Below are 25,411 nucleotides of genomic sequence, written 5' to 3' on the forward strand. Positions count from 1 at the left end.
AGCGTCATGGCGAAAAGCAAGGGCAGAATAAGAGGAGGATAAATGTGTGAGGGTACCAGCACGCTATTGATCTAGCTGAGTAATGGGATGAATATTGATTGAAAATTGGAGGACGGAAAGGGTACACCATCCTGGGGAGGAGGGGTGCTGCGGGGAGCAATACATGTCTAGTGGAATGTGTCTTGTTTTGTTTCCTTACAAAATGGGCTGATAGTGTCACTTCGATCGGATTGGGAGTTTGTGGGGAGGGGGGGGGAGCAATGGCGAGCCAAATAATTGTATCTGCTCCCCCACCTCTTCAACTATCAATCTGTTTGTTTGAAAATAGTTGACATGCCGTTTAAGGATGTGGTCATTTCTGGCGAAGAAGAGAGAAAGGGGGGGGGTGTTCTCTAATAGATCATGTGACATAAGCGTAAACGACCTCCAAAGGGATCATTGGGTAATAGGTGGAGAAAGACTCGATTAAGTCTTTTAAAAAGGAGTGGAGTGTGGCTTGAGAGAGAGACTGTTGGCTGTAGGGAGAGATAAGATTTCTTCAAGATTCTATTCAAGTTCTTTTTGAAGTGGCAGAGCTGGAAATCAATGATACGATAATTTTAAGATGTTTCTAGGGGTCCAGTGAGAAACCGATATGGAGAAGTAGGCCAAAATGTAGTGCTTAATTTTTCAAGGTTTACATAGATGTATACAAACACAGGTAAACCAAACGAATTACGTCATTACTTCACAAACTATACATCTACGTGTTAGGTGTTGACTATCTGCTCTATAATAAAGTCAATTATCTACTAATCTAATTAACCTTTTCAGTTCCAAGTGGTAGACTTATTTTTAAGTAGTCTTTGTCACTTCAGCTTCCTCACATGTAGCCTTTATACACTCACACAACTTTCTCACACGTAGCCTTTGTACACTCACACAACTTTCTCACATGTAGCCTTTGTACACTCACACAGCTTCCTCACATTTAGCCTTTATACACACACAGCTTTCTCACACATAGCATTTATACACTCACACAGCTTTCTCATGCGTAGCCTTTATACACACACAGCTTTCTCACACGTAGCCTTTATACACTCACACAACTTCCTCACGCGGAGCCTTTTATACACTCACACAACTTCCTCATGTGTAGCCTTTATACACTCCCACAGCTTTTACACACGTAGCCTTTATACACTCACACAACGTTTTCACATGTAGCCTTAATACACTCACACGACTTCCTCACGCGGAGCCTTTATACATTCACACAACTTCCTCACACGTAGCCTTTATACACTCACACAACTTCCTCACACGTAGCCTTTATACACTCACACAACTTCCTCACACGTAGCCTTTATACACTCACACAACTTCCTCACACATAGCCTTTATACACTCACACAACTTCCTCACACGTAGCCTTTATACACTCACACGACTTCCTCACACGTAGCCTTTATACACTCACACGACTTCCTCACACGTAGCCTTTATACACTCACACAACTTCCTCACACGTAGCCTTTATACACTCACACGACTTCCTCACACGTAGCCTTTATACACTCACACGACTTCCTCACACGTAGCCTTTATACACTCACACAACTTCCTCACACGTAGCCTTTATACACTCACACAACTTCCTCACACGTAGCCTTTATACACTCACACGACTTCCTCACACGTAGCCTTTATACACTCACACGACTTCCTCACACGTAGCCTTTATACACTCACACAACTTCCTCACATGTAGCCTTTATACACTCACACAACTTCCTCACACGTAGCCTTTATACACTCACACGACTTCCTCACACGTAGCCTTTATACACTCACACGACTTCCTCACACGTAGCCTTTATACACTCACACAACTTTTTTTTTTCATGATTGTAAAGCATTTTACGCTATGGCCTAACTTTCTTTGAGTACCCCATACAGCTGAGTAACCCCGATGGGTGAGCTAGCCTAGAATGAGAAATGACCAAAATGGGTCCTGTCAAAGAATTTTGCGGATAATAGAAAACAGAGCTAATGCTCAGCGAGCTGTGAGGGCCTGCCCCTCACTATGCACTAGTAACTAACAAGAAATTCTCCAGCGCTGGAGAGATGGATCAGCAATCTTGATAAACCACTAGATAACCGGTTTAAACATTAGCCTTAACTTTAGACATTTCCTTTTTTTTTTGTTTAAATCTTACACTAAAACTGTCATTGGCTAAGATAATACTATCTCTGAGCGGTGTGTGAGGGGGAGGGGCGGGGGAAGAAGCACAAGATCGATGTGGAGCGTATACTGCTGCGCTTGAGGGCTTTGGGAATGTCTGATTCTATCATTTAGAAGACAGGACTCAGAAAAAGCAGTTTGGTTACAGCCGGTCAAATGTGTAGCCCAAACTGTCCTTCAGTGTACGAACACGTGACAGATCTTGATGACTAAGAGTGAGACAAACCTCAAGAGATTTTTTTGTTCTGGAACATACTTTTCAATGTTTTTGAAACTTAAACCTAATATGCAACTGTAGGTCTATATAATATGCAACTGTAGGTCTATATAATATGCAACTGTAGGTCTATATAATATGCAACTGTAGGTCTATATAATATGCAACTGTAGGTCTATATAATATATAACTGTAGGTAAATTATGTTTTAGAAATGAAGTTTTCATCAAATGGTAAACATTTACACAGCAAAGCATCTGCTAATGATTTAAAAGAAATGACAATAACCCAAATGAGGAAATGTTGTCAGCATCACAACAGCATTATGGCTAACAATATATACCAGTATCCAACAAGCATTAGTTGCCGCATAACATACATCAGTCGCCACATAACATACATAATATCACCACATTACAAAGAAACATCATATCACCACATATCTATACATCATATCAACACATAACATAAACCATGTCACCACATAACATACATCAAACCACCACATAACTATGCATCATATCACCACATAACACACATCAAACCACCACAAAACTATGCATCATATCACCACATAACACACATCAAACTACCACATAACTATGCATCATATCACCACATAACACACATCAAACTACCACATAACTATATATCATATCACCTCATAACTATGCATATTTCCAGATGACATACACCAAGCCACCAAATAACATACATTAAGTCATCACATAACATAAATAATATCACCACATAGCTATACATCATGTCACTACATAACATACATCATTTCACCACATAACATACATCATTTCACCACATAACATAAAGCATCTCTTCACATAACTATACATCATATCACCAAATAACACATCATATCACTACATAACATACATCATGTCACTACATAACATACATCATATCACTACATAACATACATCATTTCACCACATAACATAAAGCATCTCTTCACATAACTATACATCATATCACCAAATAACACATCATATCACTACATAACATACATCAAGTAACTCAATAACTATACTTCATATTACCACATAACTATACATCTTATCACCAAATAACTATACATCTTATCAGCAACGTAGCAAGCATCATGTCACCACCCAAAAGGATTTCTGTCACAGCATGCTTCCTGTCACCAAGCAGGATAACAATGTCTTAGTCAGTGAGAGTTAGGTTTACAAGAAGTCTGCAATGGTGCCCCATCAAACCACCATAGGTGTTCAAGGGTAGGCGAAATGATACATTACAAACATGATACAGCATATTGTTTAGATAACATTACACATAAGAATATTCTTTTTCACATAGCATTTTCTGAAATAGTTTAACAAGCTATTGAAACATATTAAAACAGAGATTTTCAATGATTCTAAGTGCAAATCTATTTGTAGAACATGTTAGTTTTGAAGACACTAAATAGAACCAAATCATTTTTCTTTTAAAAAGGGGGGGGGGGGGGGGGGGAAGACTAACTCGGCAATTAGAAAAAAGAAAAAACAACAACATCGAGATAGGTGAGGTGTTATAAAAAAAAACAACTAAATTCAAAATTCAGCCTTCCCTGAACTTTGAGATCAATATACTTTCAGTAAAAAATCAAAACTAAAGCCAAACATTTCAAAACCTCAATGACCATATATTTCACTTTATCAATAGCAGTATTAAGCTACTGACAAAATTTAAATGATTCCACCACAGAGGGAAAATATATTAGAAAATCCATCAACTTAACAAACATCATCATCTGAAAGGTTTGCAACAACATTAAACAGAGAGTGGCTTAAGCATTTTATATAAAAGATTTGCTGCCAGTTATTACTTTAAGTAACTAATGTTATAAACTGACTGTAAAATGGCTAAGTCTATGTTAGCTTTTTATTTTTGTTTCCAATAATTTATCATTAAGAATATATTTAATAAAAAATATATATTTAAAAAAAAATGAAATCATTATTAGAAATTACCTTTGGAAAGGTTTACTTTTGTTTGGTTGTATTTTTTACAAACTTAAAAAATAGGAATTGTTTTGTGTTTTTTTTTCTAAATTTTATAGCACACTTCCATATTGTGAAAACTTAAATCTACATTAAAAGGTTACATAATTTCACCTTTTATTTAATGTAGAAAAATGTACGGAAGCAGTCAAAGCTTTAGCAAGAACAAAAAATAAATAAAATCAATCAATTTATTATGAAAATTGTTTTAACATCAAACTTAAAATGTCTGCATAAAAGAGCTGAAATAACTTCAGGAGTAACTATAAACTTCAACCAAAAAATGTGTCCAATTATGTCATCATTTTTTTACCCGTTTAATGCTAGTAGAAGCAATTTCACATATAAGAAGATTCAAAATCTTTTTAGTAGACTTTAATTTTAACCTACGTATCAATTTGTGGACCATCAGGAGATGGCTAAAAAAGATTGTAAAGTTTTGAGAAAAAACAAACTGTAAAAGCAAAAAGCTGTACATACTGAAACTGGGAACTAGCATTAGACTTTTAAACAAGAACGATGGAGTACTCACATTTTTATGATTTACAAGTTTCATTAGGACAAATTCTCTATAAGCTCTTTTTGCATGAGTGACATTCTGAAATGGTCTACTCAGTTTCTTGATAGCAACATTAGTATCTGTCAGTGTATCACAGGCAGCGCTATAATAAATACATAGACATACAATTATACAATTAATTGATTGACAAAGTTTATTTATCAACATTTTGTCTGGCTTCTTTAAAAGAAGGTAGATCAATCATTTGAAATTTTTAAAAAAGAATTTCATATAATAAATGAAGTAGATATTACTGCATTTAATGACTTAATTTCTGTACTACAATATTTTATGACCTACTTGACTTTTTGTAGGAGTAAGTGAAAGGCCAAGTTTCACCTTTTGTGGAGATAGCAATATTGTTATTTTGGTCATGGGCACTTTATTTTTTGGGTTAATTAGAACAAGCACTAATAGAAGTAAGATGTAGCATAGAGTAAGTGGGCCTAGAATTAATAGACATGCTTATAACATTGCTTTCCAAAACATCATAAATATCTTGTGGAATCTTTCTCAGATTTCATATATCCTATTAGTTTTCCTTAAACTTTAATTCAGTATGTATTCTAATTTTAAAATAAAGCTTTCTTTTTTTTTAAAGCTAAACCTTTTGCACTTTTATGGAGGTGGGGATGTATTGAAAGAACCATTCTAGGTTTGGAAGAAATATAGCATGGCTTTTTAGTTAACTTGATGCTGAATTAATTTGAAGTATGTTAAAAAACAAATAATGAACTATTAATCTGTGTTATAGAATGATTCAAGCAGTGAGCTTGAGTTGTTAAAATAATTGTGAATAGAAAAAAAAATATCTGTAACCTTTCAGTGATAAAGACAAATGAAGATTTTAAAGTGCATTGAATGCTGGTAACACCTACCACACAATCCCTTGTGCTCCAGATCCTATAGGTCTCAGGTGCTGATAACGTTTGAGAATTGTGAAAGTAGAATCTCCAACTTCCACAGTATAAAAAAGATTTGAGTGTTTGCTCATGATTGCTGACTGATCTCACAGCAAACAAATAAATAATGTATACACAGTAAATTAAATATCCATCAGGTTATTGGTTGGCTTGGATATGGTGGACAACTATGGACATGAGATGATCTGTGAAATAAAGTAAATAGTGTATCAAGTTACAATATATTGATTGATTTCAGAAGTTGAAAATTAGCCACTGCACCAATTTTAGACATGCTGCTAAATATGGTGAAATACGATTTTCAATAGTGCTTTTAGCTTTTAAGATACAAAAGTGACAGATGAACAGACATACCACATAAAACTAATAGTGACTTTCCCCCTTTCTACAGTCATTAAAATATATTTGTATGGTACTAGCATTAGCATTACGCACTGGCTTCACCTGATAATAATATACTTTTTTTTTTTGCCATAGACCCCTCCCATTTTTTTCTTACTAATTACAATATAATGATATAAAGTTAAACACTACCCCATACATTCCTTGGCCAGCTAATTCTAGTATCTTTAACAGTGAATTGGAACAGCTCATAAATTAAAGTATCATTTATCTCCCCCTTCCAACAACTCTCCTCTGTAACAAATATGGCCAATTTTTATTTACTCTATATGACTATTCTTCTGCTTTTCCATTCTTATTTGAAATATTTGATAGACTAATGATATTTTTTAGCTTGGACCTTTTTTTCTAATTACATCCTGCAAATGCTCACATAATACTTTGGCCGTATCCCCCACCCTTATTTATTTTTTTACACTTTCAATAAAACTGCCCGCATTTCAGCAACCACTCTTTTGGACAGTGTATTCTAGTATATGCTATGTTTAATTGGAACAGTCCGCTTTAGGCTGACCTCACAAACACAATCACTTCTGGCCTGTAAATTCTATATCACTAGATCTAGGCAATAGCATTCCAAATGATAAAATACAGATAAGGAAAAGTGAAGCTGGCAACATACTGTTATAAACCTGGTGGTGGCACAGATGGGGGTAGTGGTGTGTGTGAAGTCAGCCGACGCAAATCGCCCCAGGCCAGCGCTAGACGAGCGGTCAACCGTGACGAGTTACGACTGTCAGCCGAGACGAGTATCAACATGATGGTTCGGGAAGGATCGACGTCGTGAACCGAGCTCAGGAATGTCACGAGGGATGTAGTCATCTGACCACCCAGAATGGTCGAGCGACGTTGTGTCCGGTTCTAGAAGGCCAGCAGGGACCCTATATAAAGAGCGAAGGTATCAGAGACCAGTAGTCACAACATCCCGATCTACAGTTCGTTACAACGGCTCAGTACAAGTCCGAGACGAGACAGAGAGACCAGTGCAAGAGTTGATACAGCGGAGAGATATTTGTACAGTCTTGTGTTACGTGCTGCCAATTGTACAGTATTGGCTGTTATTTATTGACATTAAACTATTACGTTATTTTCAAGCCCTGAGTTGTCAAGTTCTTACAGTTGGTGGTGTCGTTTGGTGCCATTTGCAGCGAGCCTGGATAGGGAGATTCGTAACAACTGGTGTCAGAAGTGGGATCTGCAATGGCTACTACGAAAACGCTAGACCAACTCCTTTTGAAGGAACTGAGGCGAGAGCTCTGTAGTCGAGATCTGAAGATGAGCGGAAACAAAGAAACCTTACAAGCATGCCTTCGGGAAGAACTGGTGAAGGAAAAAGAAGATCCGGACACATATCTTTTTGAAGTCGAACCGGACTTGCAGGAACAGATGGCAGCTATGCAGGGACAGATGGCAGCTATGCAGGGACATATGGCAGCTATGCAGGGACAGATCGACAGTAGCATACAGGAGCAGATGGCAGCTATGCGAGAACAGATGAACTCGGGGCAAGAAAACACCAATTACAAGATAGACAAAATGGACTCGGGAATCAAAACGGAGTTATTGGCAATGAACCAATGCATACATGCTGTGGAGGAGAGAATCACCACCATAGAAGAACAGATTAACCAGAGGGTCTACGCTGTTGAGAAAAAGATCGAAGAAATAAAGACGCAAGTTTACAGGGATTTTACCAAGATGCAGAAAGCAAATGTGATGTCGATCGTACCCGACGTTTCCATGAAGGTAAAGCCTCCTGTGTTTGATGGATCCGTGTCCTGGTCCGTCTACAAGCTACAATTTGACGCCGCGGCCAAAGTCAACCAATGGAACAGCGATGAGGAGAAAGCAACAGCCCTTATATTGTCCCTAAGAGGAAAGGCCTCCGAACTGCTGCAGTCCATTCCAAACCCACAAGACTACGCGGCTCTCGTCAAGACGATGGAGCTCCGGTACGGTGACGAGCATCTGCCAGAATTGTATCGAGTCAAATTGAAGACCCGACGACAGCAATCAAATGAAACCCTACGGGAATTGGAGGCAGACATTTCACGCCTCGCCCATTTGGCTTACCCAACAGCCACGCAAGACCTCCTGGAAATAATCATTACTGATGCGTTTGCCGACGCACTTCAAGACCCCGAACTGAAGAAGGCCATCAGAGTTAGTGGCAAGCACAAAGCCAGTGAAGCCCTTGTGTACGCTCTCTTATACCAAGCTGCTAAAGACGAGTCCGAGAACATTTACCAAAACCAGAGGCTGGAGGTTAAAGATAAAGGTCGCAAGGAACTGAGAAAAACGAACGAGGCCCTAGAAAAATGTAGAACCATGCAGATACCACAAGGTCGACGCGGAGTGATAAAACGATGCTGGAACTGTGGTGGGTTTGACCACCTACAAAGAAGCTGTGCAAAAAGGTCTTTTCGACAAGAAGTGAACCAACACAGATCTGAGAAAGTATACAGACCCTGCGAGAAGGCTGAAGAAACGGGGGTGATCATCGATTGTCGTCGTCTTGAGGTGCAAGCTCCCGAGCAGCGGTCAGACGAGAAAAGCCAAGATGCTCAGCGAAAAGATGAAAATGTAGCCCCCACTTTCCGAAGGAAGGAAGCTAATAATTTAGCCCGCAAAAACATCAACAGCAGCAGTGACCAAATGAAGGCAAGGAAGGACGATAGGGTCAATGCCTCGAGGTTCCGTGAGAACGACTTGGTCTGGCTATACAAACCCCGGAGAAGAAACGGAAGGTCCTATAAGCATCAAAGAGATTGGGAAGGCCCTTACCATGTAGTTAAAAGGATCACAGATGACGTTTGCCGGATACAAGGAAGCCACCGGTCCAAGCGGAAGGTCGTCCACATCAATCGACTCCACCCGTTTCATGGCGAGTTTGATTCTGTCCGGGACGGACAGATCTAAGGAGGGGGCAGTGTTATAAACCTGGTGGTGGCACAGATGGGGGTAGTGGTGTGTGTGTAGTCAGCCGACGCAAATCGCCCCAGGCCAGCGCTAGACGAGCGGTCAACCGTGACGAGTTACGACTGTCAGCCGAGACGAGTATCAACATGATGGTTCGGGAAGGATCGACGTCGTGACCGAGCTCAGGAATGTCACGAGGGATGTAGTCATCTGACCACCCAGAATGGTCGAGCGACGTTGTGTCCGGTTCTAGAAGGCCAGCAGGGACCCTATATAAAGAGCGAAGGTATCAGAGACCAGTAGTCACAACATCCCGATCTACAGTTCGTTACAACGGCTCAGTACAAGTCCGAGACGAGACAGAGAGACCAGTGCAAGAGTTGATACAGCGGAGAGATATTTGTACAGTCTTGTGTTACGTGCTGCCAATTGTACAGTATTGGCTGTTATTTATTGACATTAAACTATTACGTTATTTTCAAGCCCTGAGTTGTCAAGTTCTTACAGTTGGTGGTGTCGTTTGGTGCCATTTGCAGCGAGCCTGGATAGGGAGATTCGTAACAATACTTTTGGCATAAAACTATCACTATGCTGACTTTGACACAACCTCACACTCTAGTTTCCTGCCAGATAATGTTGATGCCCACTAAAATTCATGCAACACAAAAACAAAAAAAGGGGGTACCTCATGTGCAGCCAATATAGAAGTATGTACTGACTTCATGAACAAAGAGGCTTTTAAAAGCATTAAGAGATATTTGAAGGCTAATTTGATTTAACTCTTTCTCTCCTAATTTACGATACCATCGTTGATTTGATCCCATTAAATCAAATTAATTTTAGGTTTTATAAACTTTCATTTGTGTTATATAAAAGGAGTATGCATGCTCCTATAATTCTATACCAAAAGTAACATTTTCTGATTACAAACAAAAATGTTATTGAAGTTTAATCATAACTGGGTACAATGTACAAAATGGGAAAAATGAATGATTCTGTCAGAACATGGAAAATAATCACGGAGAAGAGTTAAATATGAAATGAATGGACTTTTAAATTTAGTATGTTTATGTGTTAAAGTAAAGTAGATCTATCATCTTAGAATTAGATCTAGAGTTAGAGTTAGATCTAGAGTTAGATGTAGGCTTCGAGAGATTTTTTCTGCGTATGCGTGGAGCCTTAGGTCAAGTCTCATGTAAACATGGCTATATGACCTAGATCCATGATATAGTAATACATTCATAGAGTTGGCCAACTTATTTTTTTTTGAAGGTCTTAAGCTTGTTTTTGGGCTACTTTACATACGTTACTGTTCCAGTTAGTACCCAAGGAACATTTATGCCAAGTTTTATCAATATTGGTCAAACGGTTTTGATTTCTATTCGGGACATATATACATACATACAGTGCTTTTTTTGTGATGGTATGGTGTACAGGAATCTTTTTCAATGTGGGAAAAAAATATTACTTTTCTTGTATTTTAACGTTTATTATTAATTTATTAGTAGTTAAAAGTTAGGCTATCCATCACTGAGTACCGACACCAATTTTATTTTCCAAAAAAAAAAAGCATACATATGTAAATATTTTGTGTGTGAGTGCGTACACATATACATGTGTATGTATGTGTATGTATATATATATATAATATGTTTATATTTATATAATATGTATGTATGTGTATGTATATAATCATCAGAGCTGTCGATTTTGTTTGTTTTACAGCTTTAGGGCATTACTTAAGAAATAAATATTACAGTCTTCCCCAGAAGGGTATGATGGTAAGCTTTGAACTCAGGACCAGATGTAACTCCAAGCACATACCACTTTATCAGGCAGTCATCCATCAATTCAAGTATAGTGGCAAGATCTAGAACTTTAGATAGTGATAAAATGACAGACACAATGTAGATCAGGGGTTCTCAACGTGTGGGTCGCGACCCCCTTGGGGGTCGAATATGTCTATTCTTCTATTGCTGTGTATGTCTATTTGGGGGTGTGTGGGGGGGGGGGGGTCGCGGCAGTTTGGTATATTGTAAAAAGGGGACACCAAGCTTAAAAGGTTGAGAACCGCTGATGTAGATCTACTTTAAAATGTAACCTAGATAGTAGTAGATAAATTTGGACTACTCTAGTCTAGAGTCTTATACTTTACAGTTTAGATTCTCACAAGAATATTTGAAACTTCTAATCTAGCAAGTAGTTAATAAAAAGATCTAGATCTAGATTAGAATTGCTCAATTAGTGTTACTCATCTAAATATTATAGATCTTAAGATGCAGATGAAGATAGATATAGATTATAGATCTAGATCAAAATAAACCTTTTAAAATAAAGACTATAACTAATGTCAATCTAGATCCTCTCTATATAATTATATTGTCACATTGCATAAAGCAAGAGTTGCATTAAGTTTATTTTTAGATTTCTGCAAGTGTCTGCACAGCAAGGTCATGGTTAATTTTCGCAAGCATGCTTTCTCTGGACAGAAGTGGACAAGTTAATGCCATAAAAGGAGAGAGGTTGATTGACTCCAAATATAGTATGAGGTAGATGATAAAAAGTTTTGGCAAGGACAGTTGCTGTTGAGAGCTTGAATAAAGACAGTAAACTTGTTTAATTAAATTGTATTGTACAGTGAATTAAAGCTTTGTATTTATTGTTGAAGGATCTTCGTTGTTTTAATTGATAATTTACATTTGAATCTCGGGCATAGCAATATTTGAAATCTACACTAAATTATAACATCAGAAACTTGTCTAATCAACACATTCTTATAGTAACATCAAGACATCTTCACATCTAGCACTCAAATAGAAATGATAGTAACATATATATTACTATATATATGCTATATATGGCATAATATGGTAATTTAATATAGATCTTTTGAATCTATATCACAGTGTATTATTAATAGATTAGTTAGTAGCATCATTCTCGTGTGGAGTTTTTTGATCTCCCATCGAGCGCCTCCCCAGGTGGCGGATAGGGGAATGCCCTCCAGATATGGTGGGTACCGGGGAAATAAAATACCCGGGGTGGACCAAAATCAAACCTGCTGCCTTGCAGGAAGTGGAGGGATCCACAAAGGCTAGGGCACCTTACCCGAAAATAAAGGCAGCTATCCAGAGAGCTGAAAGGGGCAGCCCCCCAGATGGTTATGCACAGGGCTAACAACTCTGTCATATAAAAAATACTGTTACGAAAGCTAATACACACAAGAAAACCCGGACAGATCTCAACGGAAAACGACCTAGGCCTGGAAAAGGACATGATTTTTGTTTTGCGACATGGAACGTGCTAAGCCTTTATAGAGCAGGTGCGCTAGCCCAACTTACTGAAATGTTAAAGAAATATAGGATACCCCTTGCAGCCCTACAGGAAATCAGGTGGAAAGACTCGGACATTCTCAGAACCAAGGAGTATACTATATTTTATAGTGGTGGAAGCACTAACAACTTAGGTACAGGTTTTGCTGTTAAAAAGGAAATGGTAGGCAATGTCATTGGATTTAAACCTGTAAGTGATAGACTCTGCTCACTACGTTTGAAAGGAAAATTCTTCAACATATCATTTATCAATGTTCATGCCCCTACTGAAGATGCAGATGATAACACAAAAGAAGCCTTCTATGATGGACTGGAAAGAATTTATGATGAAGCGCCAAAGCATGACATCAAAATAGTCCTAGGAGATTTCAATGCAAAAATTGGAAAGGAACCAGCATTCAGACCAATAATTGGCAAAGAAAGTTTACATGAAGAGACCAACAATAATGGCATAAGATTAGTGGATTTTGCATCAGGAAAAGGAATGTCTATCAGCAGCACAAAATTCCAACATAAGAATATTCACAAGGTAACCTGGATCTCACCTGATGGCAACACCCAGAATCAAATAGATCATATACTCATAGATAAGAGACATGGATCAGACATACTAGATGTAAGAAGTTTCAGAGGAGCTAATGCTGACTCAGACCACCTACTAGTAAAAGCTAAACTTAGACAAAGAATAAGTACCATACACAATTACCAAAGAAAGAGAGCACAGCAATATGATAGTCAAAAACTCACAAAGGATCCACTTGTTGCAGAAACTTATAGAATGGCACTCCAAACACAACTGACAACATTAGAAAAGGACTGCGAAAATAACATAAATGAGCATTGGGAAATAATAAAGCATGCTATCAAAAGAACAGCAGAAGAGGTAGTTGGATTTAAACAAAAGAACGAGAAAATAGGGTGGTATGATGATGAATGCAGACAAACTATAGAAGAGAAGAACAATGCCCGAATGATAATGCTACAGAGAGAAACCAGGAACACTAGACAGCAATACAATGAAGCAAGAAGAAGGGCCACAAAAGTTGTAAGAAAGAAAAAACGGGAATGGGAAAAGTCCAAGATCACTAAAATTGAGGAACTAGCAAAGGAGGGAGACATGAGAGGAATGTATATGAAAATTAAAGATGAAAAGAACGGATTTCAAGCTAGATCACACATGTGTGAGAACAAAGATGGTCAGCTTATTACAGAAAACAGCAGGGTCATTGAGAGATGGGCTGAATACTTTGAGGAGATCCTAAATACCACTGAAGATGGAGACAATGGAGAATATGAACTGCCGCATGGGGGACCAGATCCCTTAGTGAACCCTCCAACACTCATTGAAACATCAGAAATAATTAGGACCATGAAGAATCACAAAGCACCAGGAGAGGACCAAATCACAGCAGAACTAATTAAATATGGAGGGAAAGACTTACATTCCCAAATACACAGACTAATATCAAGAATTTGGGAAGAAGAAGTAATACCAACAGAATGGGAAACGGCTCTTATAACCCCAATACACAAAAAAGGATCCAAGTTAAAGTGCTGTAATTACAGAGGAATCTCTCTACTAAATGTGACTTATAAGATACTGTCTAGGCTTATAACTAAGAGACTTGGAAAATATTCAGAAGAAATCTTAGGTGACTACCAATGTGGTTTCAGACCCAACAAATCCACAACCGACCACATCTTCACACTAAGATGTATACTAGAAAAATGCCATGAATACAACATACCAATCCACCAACTCTTTATAGACTATAAAATGGCTTATGACAGTATCAGAAGGAAATACCTATATGACACACTACAGGATTTTGGAATACCCAATAAGCTGACAAGACTTATACATATGACATTAAACAACTCAAAAAGCAAAGTCATAATACAAGGAGAACACTCACGGGAATTTAGGATTAAATGAGGATTAAGACAAGGAGACGCACTTTCCTGCATGCTTTTCAACTTAACACTGGAGAGGGTTATAAGAAATATACACATAAACACAAGGGGAACTATTACTAACTACTTCAGGAGAGAAAACATGGGTCCACAACCAACAGGGACGATATACAGCCAACCTCTACAATACCTTGCTTATGCCGATGACATTGCCTTATTGGGTAAAGAAACCTCTGACATCGCTAGAGCCTTCATACAACTAGAAGAAGCATCTCGACCAGCAGGACTTGAGGTCAATGACAGTAAAACCAAGTACATCACAATGACAAGAGACAATCAAACAGAGGGACAAAATATCAAAATCAAAGACCACGAATTTGAAAACGTCCAAACTTTCAAATATCTAGGAAGTACTATTAATTTCAAAAATGACCTAGTAACAGAAATAAAGGAAAGAATAGCAGCAGGCAACAGGGCATTTTATAGCACCCACCATCTACTTAAGAGCAAAATGATTTCAAGTAAAACCAAGAAAATAATATACAAAACTATAATAAGACCAGCAGCAATGTATGGAAGTGAGACCTGGACACTGACAAAGACATCTGAAAATTTACTTAACACTTGGGAAAGAAAAATCCTTAGGAAAATCTATGGTGCCATACAGGATGAAACAGGGTGGAGGACACGCACTAACCATGAGTTATATCAATTATATGAAGACCCACCAATAGTGAACGAAATAAAAAAGAACAGACTACGTTGGGCAGGTCACCTTGAAAGAATGTCAGACAACAGAGGGGCGAAAATCGTATACAGGCAAAAACCAAAAGGCAGGCGACTCAAAGGCAGACCCCGAATGCGATGGATAGATGACGTGGAAGCAGATCTGAAGCAGCTTGGGGTTAGGGCGTGGAGACGAAAGGCCCAGGAGAGATCTGAATGGAAGGATGTGTTAATGCAGGCCAGAGCCCTCCATGGGCTGTAGCGCCACTGGGATGGATGGATAGTAGCATCATTAGTAGACTCTATATTAATAGATATAGTCAATATAGACTAGCATCCTAGATATAGATCTAGTAGTGATATCTAATAGATATTATTGTGACTATATAGAATTTTATTACAATTAGATTCTGTAATTTTAATACAATAGCTAGATCTAATACACAAGTTGACGAGTATAGTAAAATAATATACTATACTTATACTAGCAAATATCTATAATTATATAGATTAGATATAAATGATTATTATATCATAAGAAAAGATATACTCATTCTATATAGACAGCTAGATCTACTATTTAGAATCTAGATCTATGTATTCTACATAGATATTATATAGAAACTATATATATAATTCTCTTCATGGCTCAAAAGATCACTCTTTTTATTCTGCAAGTCGGACGGACTAGAGTTACCCCACGTAATTTTAGAGGCGAAAAAAAAAAGAGGGGGGGGAGGAGAACAAGTAGTATTCAATCGTCACCAAATAGCAGAGCCGGACTTAACCATTGTGACCAAGAAGTCATGGAAATGGAAAGAGAACAAGTAATCTACTTTGTATTCAGTCATTAAATAGCAGGGCCGGACTTAACCACTGTGGGCCCCAATGCGAAACGGATTTCGCAGGGCCCAGTTTGGGTATGGATAGGGATAGTTTGAGGCACGAGAAGCTTCTTTCACCAGATTCCACAATTATGTGATAATGCCGTTTTTTTTTAATCTCGTGTAGGATTGGCATTTTCCATATTGAATGAAACCCTAAAATGACAATTTTTTCTATATATTTCAGAAAAGATTTTAATAATTTCAGGAGATTTCCAAGACTTTTTCGTATATATATATTGTAATTTCAGGAGATTTCCAGGAGCTCCTGGTAAATCAGGAGGCCATGGAAAATCTTTTATAAGTTATAAAATGGTTTAATTTAAGCCCCTGCGGTCGCATAGGTTGCGGTGCCCTAAGGCTAGCCCTGCAAAACAGCGGTGAATGCTATGCCACCAGTCGACTAATCAGATATAATTTAGATTTTATCTGTACATATAATTCTCTATGTCGCACAATTAAATAGATCGAGATCTAGTATAATTTTTAATTTCTTTTATTAGTATTATAGAAATCTGGTCATGCATGTTAGTCAATCATAATCAATGACTTAAATTCTGCCAAGTCATTGGTTAGATCTCTGGCTTAGTTTAGTAGAACTAGATCTAGAACTAACTAACTAAAACTTTAACAGTCACAGTTGTTTAACTTTTTAAGCTACTTCTAGATCTAATTACTAATATTTTCTAGGACTGGATCTAGACTAATATAGACTTTCTAGAGTCTATTTTTATCTATTATGACTATAGTGACACTCTGACAGTACTGACACTATTACTAATAGACTATAACTATAGTATAGACGTAGAGTATTAGTATAGTTATAGCCTCGAGAATCTAGATAAGACTAAAGTAAATCTATACTATACTATGCTATATAATACTATATTATATAATATTTAATAATATAAATTATATATTAATATATAATATATAGATATATAGTCATAGATCTAGAAAAAATCTAGTAATATAGTTAAACTTATAGATCTATTAAATCTATATCTAAATATTAAAATATCTAGAATCAGTAGAATCTAGATCTAGAAAATAATACAAATACTCAATTTATAAATGTATAGAGTCGATTGACATAGAATAGATCTAGCTAGATTCATCTATTAATTATTACTATTATTAGTATTATCTAGATTCTATACTGACTATACACTATAAGAATTATATGTCTATATAGTATATACTATATAGTCTATAGATAATAATAGATCTAGAATCTAGATCTACTTACTCTCTAGAATTCTATCAAGATCTAAATTCTAAACCTAGAATTCTCTTTCTAGACATTCTAGAATCTGAGTCTTTAGGCAGTCTAAAGACACTAGACTCTAGAGAGAGAGTCATAGATCATAGAGTCAACCGTCTAGATTTCTAGATCTAGATTATATTAATATTATATAGTAAATAAAGATGTCTAGCCTAGATCTAGTGAAGTCAATTACAACATATATAATAATTGTTTATATATTGAAGATAGGGTCTAGCTAGCGCAAGTCTCAGTCTAGGACACTATAGACTATATTATTGTCTATATTACTATATTAATATTACTATATTTATATAGATCTATAATTTCTACATAGTAAAAATTATACTAATACTATAGACTGACTATATATACTATTATATAGATAATATAGATCTAGTAATTCTAGTTCATCCTCTAGAAATTCTAGATTTATTTTAATTCTCATCATTAGAATAATTAGATTTAGATATATAAACTTAATAAACCATCATTCTTATAATATAAGCTTTTTTTTTTATCTCTCATTATGATTATGATTATCAGTTCAGTAATATCAGGGATAATTGCATCTCTAGTATAAGTATAAAAATGTTAATCTATTACTATTTGAGTATAGTATTAGATTCTTATATTAGTTATATTCTATATTTCTATGTAAGTTGTAAGTAAGATAAGAACTAAGAATAAGACTGACTAAGAGTAAGAGTCTAAGTCTAAGAGTACTAGATCTAAAAGTAGATCTAAAAAACGACTAAATCAGTAAATGATTAAATCTAAATTTAAATGTTATGTCAACTTGTCTTATACTTAGACTTATACTTATTATGTCTATGTCATGTTAGTATGTAGTTATGTAGATCTAGTCAATCTCTAGTCCTAGATCTAGATATCTAGATCTATACGTAGTAAAATTAAATACATAAATGAATGATTAATGAGATCATATCAGTTATCACACATACGCCACTTACAGATAAAAAATATGATCTGTAGATCTATTTAAAAAAAAAAAGTAAACCAGAAAATCAATTAGAAATGACTCAGATGAAGTTCAGTAATAAGAAGACTCGCTCACTCATCATTAGGGACTGTTGAGTTTGACGTCAACGTTACTTGTGTAGTTTTGATTATCGTTTACTGCGAGACTAATTTATTGTTAAATTTTATCGCTATTAAAATATTATATCTAGATTCTAGATCTAGAATCTTTATGTTAAAAAAAAAAAAAAGATATAGCCTTTTTTCAGATAGAGATATTGAGTAAATATTACAGGAATATTTTAAGGTACAAATAGACTAGAATCTAGATCTAGAATATGTTTAGATCACAGTCAGCATTGAGTGTATCTACATGTATTTTGCGTCACTGATCAATAATTTTCTTTTTGCCTTCTATCTCAGTTGTACACCCACACAAAACAAAAGTAGAATCTACTGGTATTAGCATATTTTATGCCGCATTAGTTTCCAGTGTCAAATTTAAAATATATCAACGAGATAAATCTTCTATTATTGTTTATTTTCTTTCTTAGAAAAAAAAAAGTCTAGCGATGACTGATGTCTGTCATAATTAAATTATGATACTTTAAAATGTAAAACATTCTGTAGACAAAATGAAAAGGCGGAAGTATTTAAACCAAGCCCGAGAAGCCCCATGTCCGTGTGCCCCAAATAGGGCCGGCTTTAGGGCAGGCTATATATGCTACTTCCCCGACCCCGAGAATTCCACACGAAAGGGAGCTTCACAATTCAATAGACATTTTAAAAGTCAAAAAATTTTGATGGTGTTTTACTCTTTTCCCCTCATTTTTGACCGACAATAATTTTCTTACGATTGGCAGCCATTGCAGCAGAATTGTTTTTGTCACCTCAATGTCTAATTTAGGCTGCTGGTAATAGGCCTATCTGATCCCATGAAGGTAAATTCCTACACCACCGTAAGGTTGTAAAATGTACAATACTTATCACGGGTAGTCCTACTTCTGTTACGTGTGGTGCCAGAATTTCAGTCGTGGTATTATTGACGGTCGTTGAATTATAGCACCAAACTGCTGGTAGATGCAACTGCTCTTCTGTGGTAGCTGCTACAAGAAAAAAAATCATATCTGCTGTAGATCTACCCCCTAAAGACACAGTGCGACTCAGGGAAAATTCGTTTTGACAAGATCTCCAGCCGTTTTACTAGTATGCCTATTCTTGCATAAGCTTTTTCAACAATATTTAGCAATGAGCTCAGGGGCGGACTGGGTATCAAAACCGGCCCGGGCATTACCATATAAACCGGCCCACAAAAGTCATGTCATATATTTTCGGTGTGTGTGTGTGGGGGGAGGATTTAAAACCTCTCCGCAATTTATATATATATTAGTGTGTGTCTATATGTAATTAATCTTCATTACATTCTTATCTTTCATTCTTTCAAACGTCTTTTCTACCCTAGAATACTCCCTATAATTAATGAAAGGCAGTATACACCGCCAAGGGACAGCTAGGGAGTCTGGATGAGCGCTGCAAGCTCCCCCAGTGGGGTCCGGGGCGAAGCCCCGGATCCAAGCATTATTTACGTTATTTTAAGTTTTAAAAAATGCATATTTTGAGGTATCTACAGTGCAGTTAGCCTGCTATTCTTCCGCTAAAAAAATCAAAAACTAAATCTTCTATTCAGTGGAGTCCAGCGACTGGTAGAAAAAAGTAAAATGCTTTAGTTTTTGTATTGGAGGTGGAGGGGGGGGGAACCACAAAACCCCTTTTGGCTACGCTCATGAAATTTGGTGACTGTAGTTTGCTTAAGTTGACTGCAATGGGGAAGTAAGTAAAGTTTCCCTTTCAGACAATGAGATCTGAGGCCGGTGATGGTTTGAACTCCTCCCCTCTCGGCTACGCCCATGTGTTTTAACATAGGTGTAAGCCTAATTCTATTCAAAATAAATAAGTTTGATAACGCATCGAAAACTGGGTGTATGCTTTCGTAGGCTTACATGATGTATTCTATTTATACATGCATGTAGTCTGAAAACTATAAACACTACAATAGCAGCCTTAATTAGTTTCAAACTTTTTGATATTACTTATAGATTACAGACGTTTCTTCAAAAAAATAAAAAGAACTAGGTCCTAAGCATTTCATGTGCCAATCTAGTCATGCATGTTGATCTGTGACTTAAAATATGATAAGTCATTGGTTTTCCTGGCTGACTCAGGCAACCCATTCCTTTAAAGTGGTATCACCACAAATACAAAACTAGGGGTCTATCGAGCCGTCGTCCTCCTTACATTGCTCTATGACTCAGAAACATGGATAGTGTACAGTTAACATGCAAAGAAACTGAATCACTACCACGACATGTCTGTGAAAAATACTGAATGTCAAATGGCAAGACAAAATACCAGATAATGAAGCCCTTCAAAGAGCGGGTCTGCAAAGCATCCACACAATCCTGATGCAGTCCCAGCTGCGATGAGCAGGACATGTATGCAGAATGGAAGACCACCGCATCCCTAAACGACTCTTGTATGGCCAACTAAGCGAAGGAAAGAGCTCGCAAGGTTGTCAAAGAAAGCGCTTCAGGGACACCCTCAAAGCTTCTATGAAGGGGTTCAGCATAGACCCAGCCACCTGGGAGACAGAGGCACATGACAGAGCATCATGACGTCGCGCTGTGAAAACCGGCGCCAAGGTTGCTGAGGAAAATAGAACAAAGCTGACAGAAGAAAAACGCCAGAGAAGAAAAGCAAGGCCAATGAAACTAGCTCCAGGTGGAATAACCTGCCCAGTGTGCGGCCGAACATTCCGGGCTCACATAGGTCTCACCAGCCACACGGGGAGACATAAAACCCCAGTGCAAAGCCCTCAGCCCCCCTGGATGACAAAGTGGTCATAATCGAACTACGATGGACGAACTATATATATTCCTTTACAAGATAAGAGAAAGCAGAACGGTTAGAGAGGTACTTCTAAATGTGAAAAGCTCTTGCTTCGTCCTAGTACATTCTCAAAAACGCGATTTGTATATGAATATATTATTTAAAATATAAATGATTCTAAATCTCCTTTCATTAAATATCGGATGTGATAGCGCTATATAAATTATTGTAATAATTTTCATCATCAATGACTTCATACTAAGCATAAGTTTGCCATTAATCATATAATCATAACGGCACCAGTATCAATTTCGATCTAGATTTATGTTTTAATTAAATAATATTTTTTTTTGTAAGCCTTAAGTGTAGTATTTTTAGATCTATGTTATTACAAATAAACAACAAGAAACTTACTTTTTTATTTTCAAATCGCAGAAAGTAGAGCTTTATACGGTTATACCCATATGGAGCTATGAATAAGTTGGGTGGTTTGCTATTTCGCGGCTGTGTGTATGTGTTAAAGTTAACTTCTATTAAGTTTTGTTAACGAGATAATTGTCTCCCCTTTTGACGCATTATATCAATGTTTTCAAACTTAACCTCTCCCATCTCTCTTTTTCGTTAACTTTCAATGGAACCATAAAAAAAACGGGTGAGGGAAGGAGTAAAACAAAAATAGGAGTGCCATCAAAGGCCCATGCCGACCAGCAAAATGATCAGGCCAAACAGTCTTGAAGACATCAAAGTAGTGTTGAAGGCCATGTCGCTCGTGCATAGCAGAAAGTACGGTCTAACGTTTTACAAATGATAACACGTACAGTGTATATTGTAATTCCTAAATTTTGTTCTTGTTGAATTTAAAAAAAAATTAATTGTAATAATAATTAAAAAAAAAACAAACAAGAAGATAACGTGTTCGGGTCTTTGTGTCTTGCTGCTGTCACTTTTTTTTTAAGTTGTCTGCATTTAATTAATTTTTTTTTGGTCGCGACCAGACCGGCCCATTTGGTACCGACCCACCGGGCATTTGCCCGTTTGCCCATATAGCCAGTCCTCCCGTGAATGAGCTACTCTGTAATTGTTACAATCAGAGCGGCCGCATTTGTTTTAATAAATTGTAATAATGTTTGCATCTTTCACATACCGGTATAATTCTTAATAATGCTCTGCCCATCTCTCCAGTTGCAGCACACGATCACCTATGCCGTCTTTTGACTTGAGCGGGGCACACTTGCTGATGTGAGGTCCAATTAATTGTCTTTCGAGACAGAAGAAACCATATATTACGGTTGGCAACTTCTTCATGGAAGTGTCCGCTTGTAATAACCTACAAATTTCTTTACTAAAATATAGGCCTACATATGAATTAATTTTTGTAAAGATAGAAAACAAGATTAAAATTACTAGTAATAGATTTCTTGATTCTAAAATATGTTATGCTTTTAGATATTAGCATTATTATAAGTGTATTTATATTAAAGCTTTCGAAAAAAAAAGTGTATAATTTTGCACATATTTAAATCAGGCACTGACTCATAATCATGGTAAACTTAGTAGGGTCTACAATGTGTACAGAGATGTAGGCTTGCTAGAATTGAATAATTAATGGTATGGGCACTGTGGGAGAGGTAGTATAACTATCACTTTTCTAATTTGGTTCACAGCAAAGGAATGACGATTGTGATTATAAACATTTTTTAACCGCTTTCCATATCTTCAATTTATTTTTAGGCTAATAAATCGTATCATGATGAAAAATATAACATATTATTATCTATTTATTTATTGTCTAAGCTAAGTCGTTCATCTAACGACCTTCAAATTCTAGCACTGGAGACCACTAATGCCTTCAAGCCTTCATCGAGTTTCTTGGCTCTGACTCAGTCAAAATCTTTGGACCATGTGGTAGTGTTTGCAATTTTGATGCGGAGGTCATAGCAGTCTGTGAAGCCTTAAAAGTCATTGACTCTCAACTCAGCGAGGGACACAGATTGTTGTGGTCACTGACTCAAAAACTGTACTACAGGCTTTGCAAAAAAAATTGGACCATGCCCCCCTCCCCCCAATATCGACACTTTCATCATGGCCTCACGCAACATAAAGCGACACTATGGCACCCCTGTAATAATGCAGTGGGTACCGAGTCAAATAGGTGTGACTGGCTACACTATCGCAGACTCCTTGGCCCACCAGGGAGGGCAAACACCACCCACCGAACATGCTTCGAGTATTCATGCTGTGTCTATAATTAAAAAAAAAAACAGAGATGGAAAAGTGGTTTGAGTGCTGGGACAAGTCCCAAAATGCCCGTGGAATCTGGGAGCGCACGAGGCGCCCTGACCGCACTTCCCCGTGGTGGAGGCTGTCCAGGCCTGAGCAAGCTATTATAGCACAGTGTAGGACAAGCCACTCATATTTCTCACGGTTATGGCCAAATTTTGATTCACGTGCCCCCAGGTGCGGGGAAGAAGAGGAAACTGTGTCTCATATTCTTTTTGACTGCCCCAGACTTGGTGATCTTCGTCTCGACAGGTCTGGGAAACAAAAATTCTCGACCTGTATGGTGACATGTTTGCACTACGCAAAACAGCAGGCTTTCTGTCCTGGGCTTTTGCAAGAGATAAAAGATGGTTGGCGTAATAGAGATGCCCATTCCCCATGGGAACGCTTTAAAAACCAGCTTAGGCGCCAACTTGCTTTAGCTGACATCGAAAAGAGCACTTTACTAGCAGACCCCCATACACGACGTTTTGCCAAACGCCACGATAATCTTGCGAAGATTAGGACGAAGTCCATCACAAGCAAACTTGCGCTACAATTGTGACCTACGCCTTTTACAAATAGTAATGAGCTGTAGACGCCAGAGGAATGCTTTTATAAAACTTAAAATGCAAGAAACACGTAATACTTCCTATTATACATGAACTAAAACATTTCGCACACGGTCCCACAATGTCATTGTTTTCGATGGTATTCGCACCACCACGCCATAACCGGAGGTCGTCAAACCATGATTTTCTCTAGATGATTCATCCGAATAAACCGTTATACATTTCTCCAGGTACTCGGCAATGGTTTTCTTAGCCGCGCTCTTAAGAATCACTTCTGTGCATATCTTGTTTACCTCAGAATCTATCAGCGACTTTCATATCTCCGGAAGCTGGGGAGCATTCACCAGGAAGAAGGCCCTAGTCAACACAAGAGCAGCCCTGTTCTTGGAAAAGTTGACCTCTGGGGACATCTTCTGCACGGTCGCATGAAGGTGTTCCTCTTGAGTCTTTTCCCACTAAAGAAGTTGTCCACTAGACTTCTGGACGGTAACCAACCTCCATCCGTTAAAGTTATTCGAATGCTGTCATAATGGCCCGTTCCCTTTGCAACGCCAGAGGCGGAAGATCTGTCATGATTTCACCCACAGCTATTGGCTACCTGGTCGTAATAGGAAGGCTGCCTGGTAGTGTGGCATGCGCACTGTCGTACGAATGGCCTCGATACTACTGTCCTGCCTGCCGCCATTATGTAATTATCTCACATAAACCAGTAATTGTGAACCATTTGTGGATTCGTCAAGCTTGGATGCTAACTATTGGAATTGGAGAAATATTATTTTCGAAATTATATATCAGCAGTCGAGTCTTTTTTTTTCTCCTTGTGAACAGTGCCATTAGATAACAAAATTGCGCTAAATTTAGTAACGAATTCGGCTGCAATCATAACTCGAACAATGTCTTTGGAAAATTGCAATAATAACTCTTTTTTTTTTAATGTGGCATTTCTGAGAGCCACCAAATAAGAAACTTCAACGGGTGTTTTGATTATGGTATTTGCCACCTGATTCAAGTCCGGAGTTCTTGAAAAAAAGAAAATGAATGTCCTTATCGGCAAAGCTCGGATGTATGCTTAGCTTCAACCATACGGCAGATAGAGCTTCATTACAAATGACGCTTTAGGGTTTCGCAATTCCTACTTGAACTATTGAAATAAAACCATGCCGAAAAAAAATATTTAAAAAATGTCATTATATTTTCTTTTCTTAACGTTCTTTTGTTTGAGATCCATGTTCCTGTGATGTTTCGTAATAAATATATTACCTTCAATAACATTGACTAAACATCAATGCTTCACGACATTCTTAAATCTGCTGCTTATCTGCATC

General features: G+C 37.3%; 1 protein-coding gene across 4 annotated transcripts in view; it reads right to left on the reverse strand.

The window, feature by feature from the left end:
- Positions 1 to 18,761, reverse strand: part of LOC106057561 (stress-activated protein kinase JNK-like) — a 35,018-nt gene extending 16,257 nt beyond the window's left edge. The window contains exons 1-3 of one of the 4 annotated variants that reach the window (XM_056020818.1): positions 18,743 to 18,761; positions 5,903 to 6,132; positions 4,998 to 5,127 (exon numbers count right to left, since the gene is read on the reverse strand). In XM_056020818.1, coding sequence (XP_055876793.1) covers positions 4,998 to 5,127; positions 5,903 to 6,018 — 246 coding nt within the window. In that variant the 5' untranslated portion in view covers positions 6,019 to 6,132; positions 18,743 to 18,761. Of the gene's footprint in view, positions 1 to 4,997; positions 5,128 to 5,902; positions 6,133 to 18,362; positions 18,709 to 18,742 lie in introns of those variants that run through there. The other 3 variants (XM_013214809.2, XM_013214808.2, XM_013214807.2) reach the window with 3 other exon arrangements.
- Between the last annotated feature and the right edge of the window lie 6,650 nt (positions 18,762 to 25,411).

Source organism: Biomphalaria glabrata, chromosome 2, assembly GCF_947242115.1.
Source record: "Biomphalaria glabrata chromosome 2, xgBioGlab47.1, whole genome shotgun sequence".
Lineage (NCBI taxonomy): Eukaryota > Metazoa > Mollusca > Gastropoda > Planorbidae > Biomphalaria > Biomphalaria glabrata.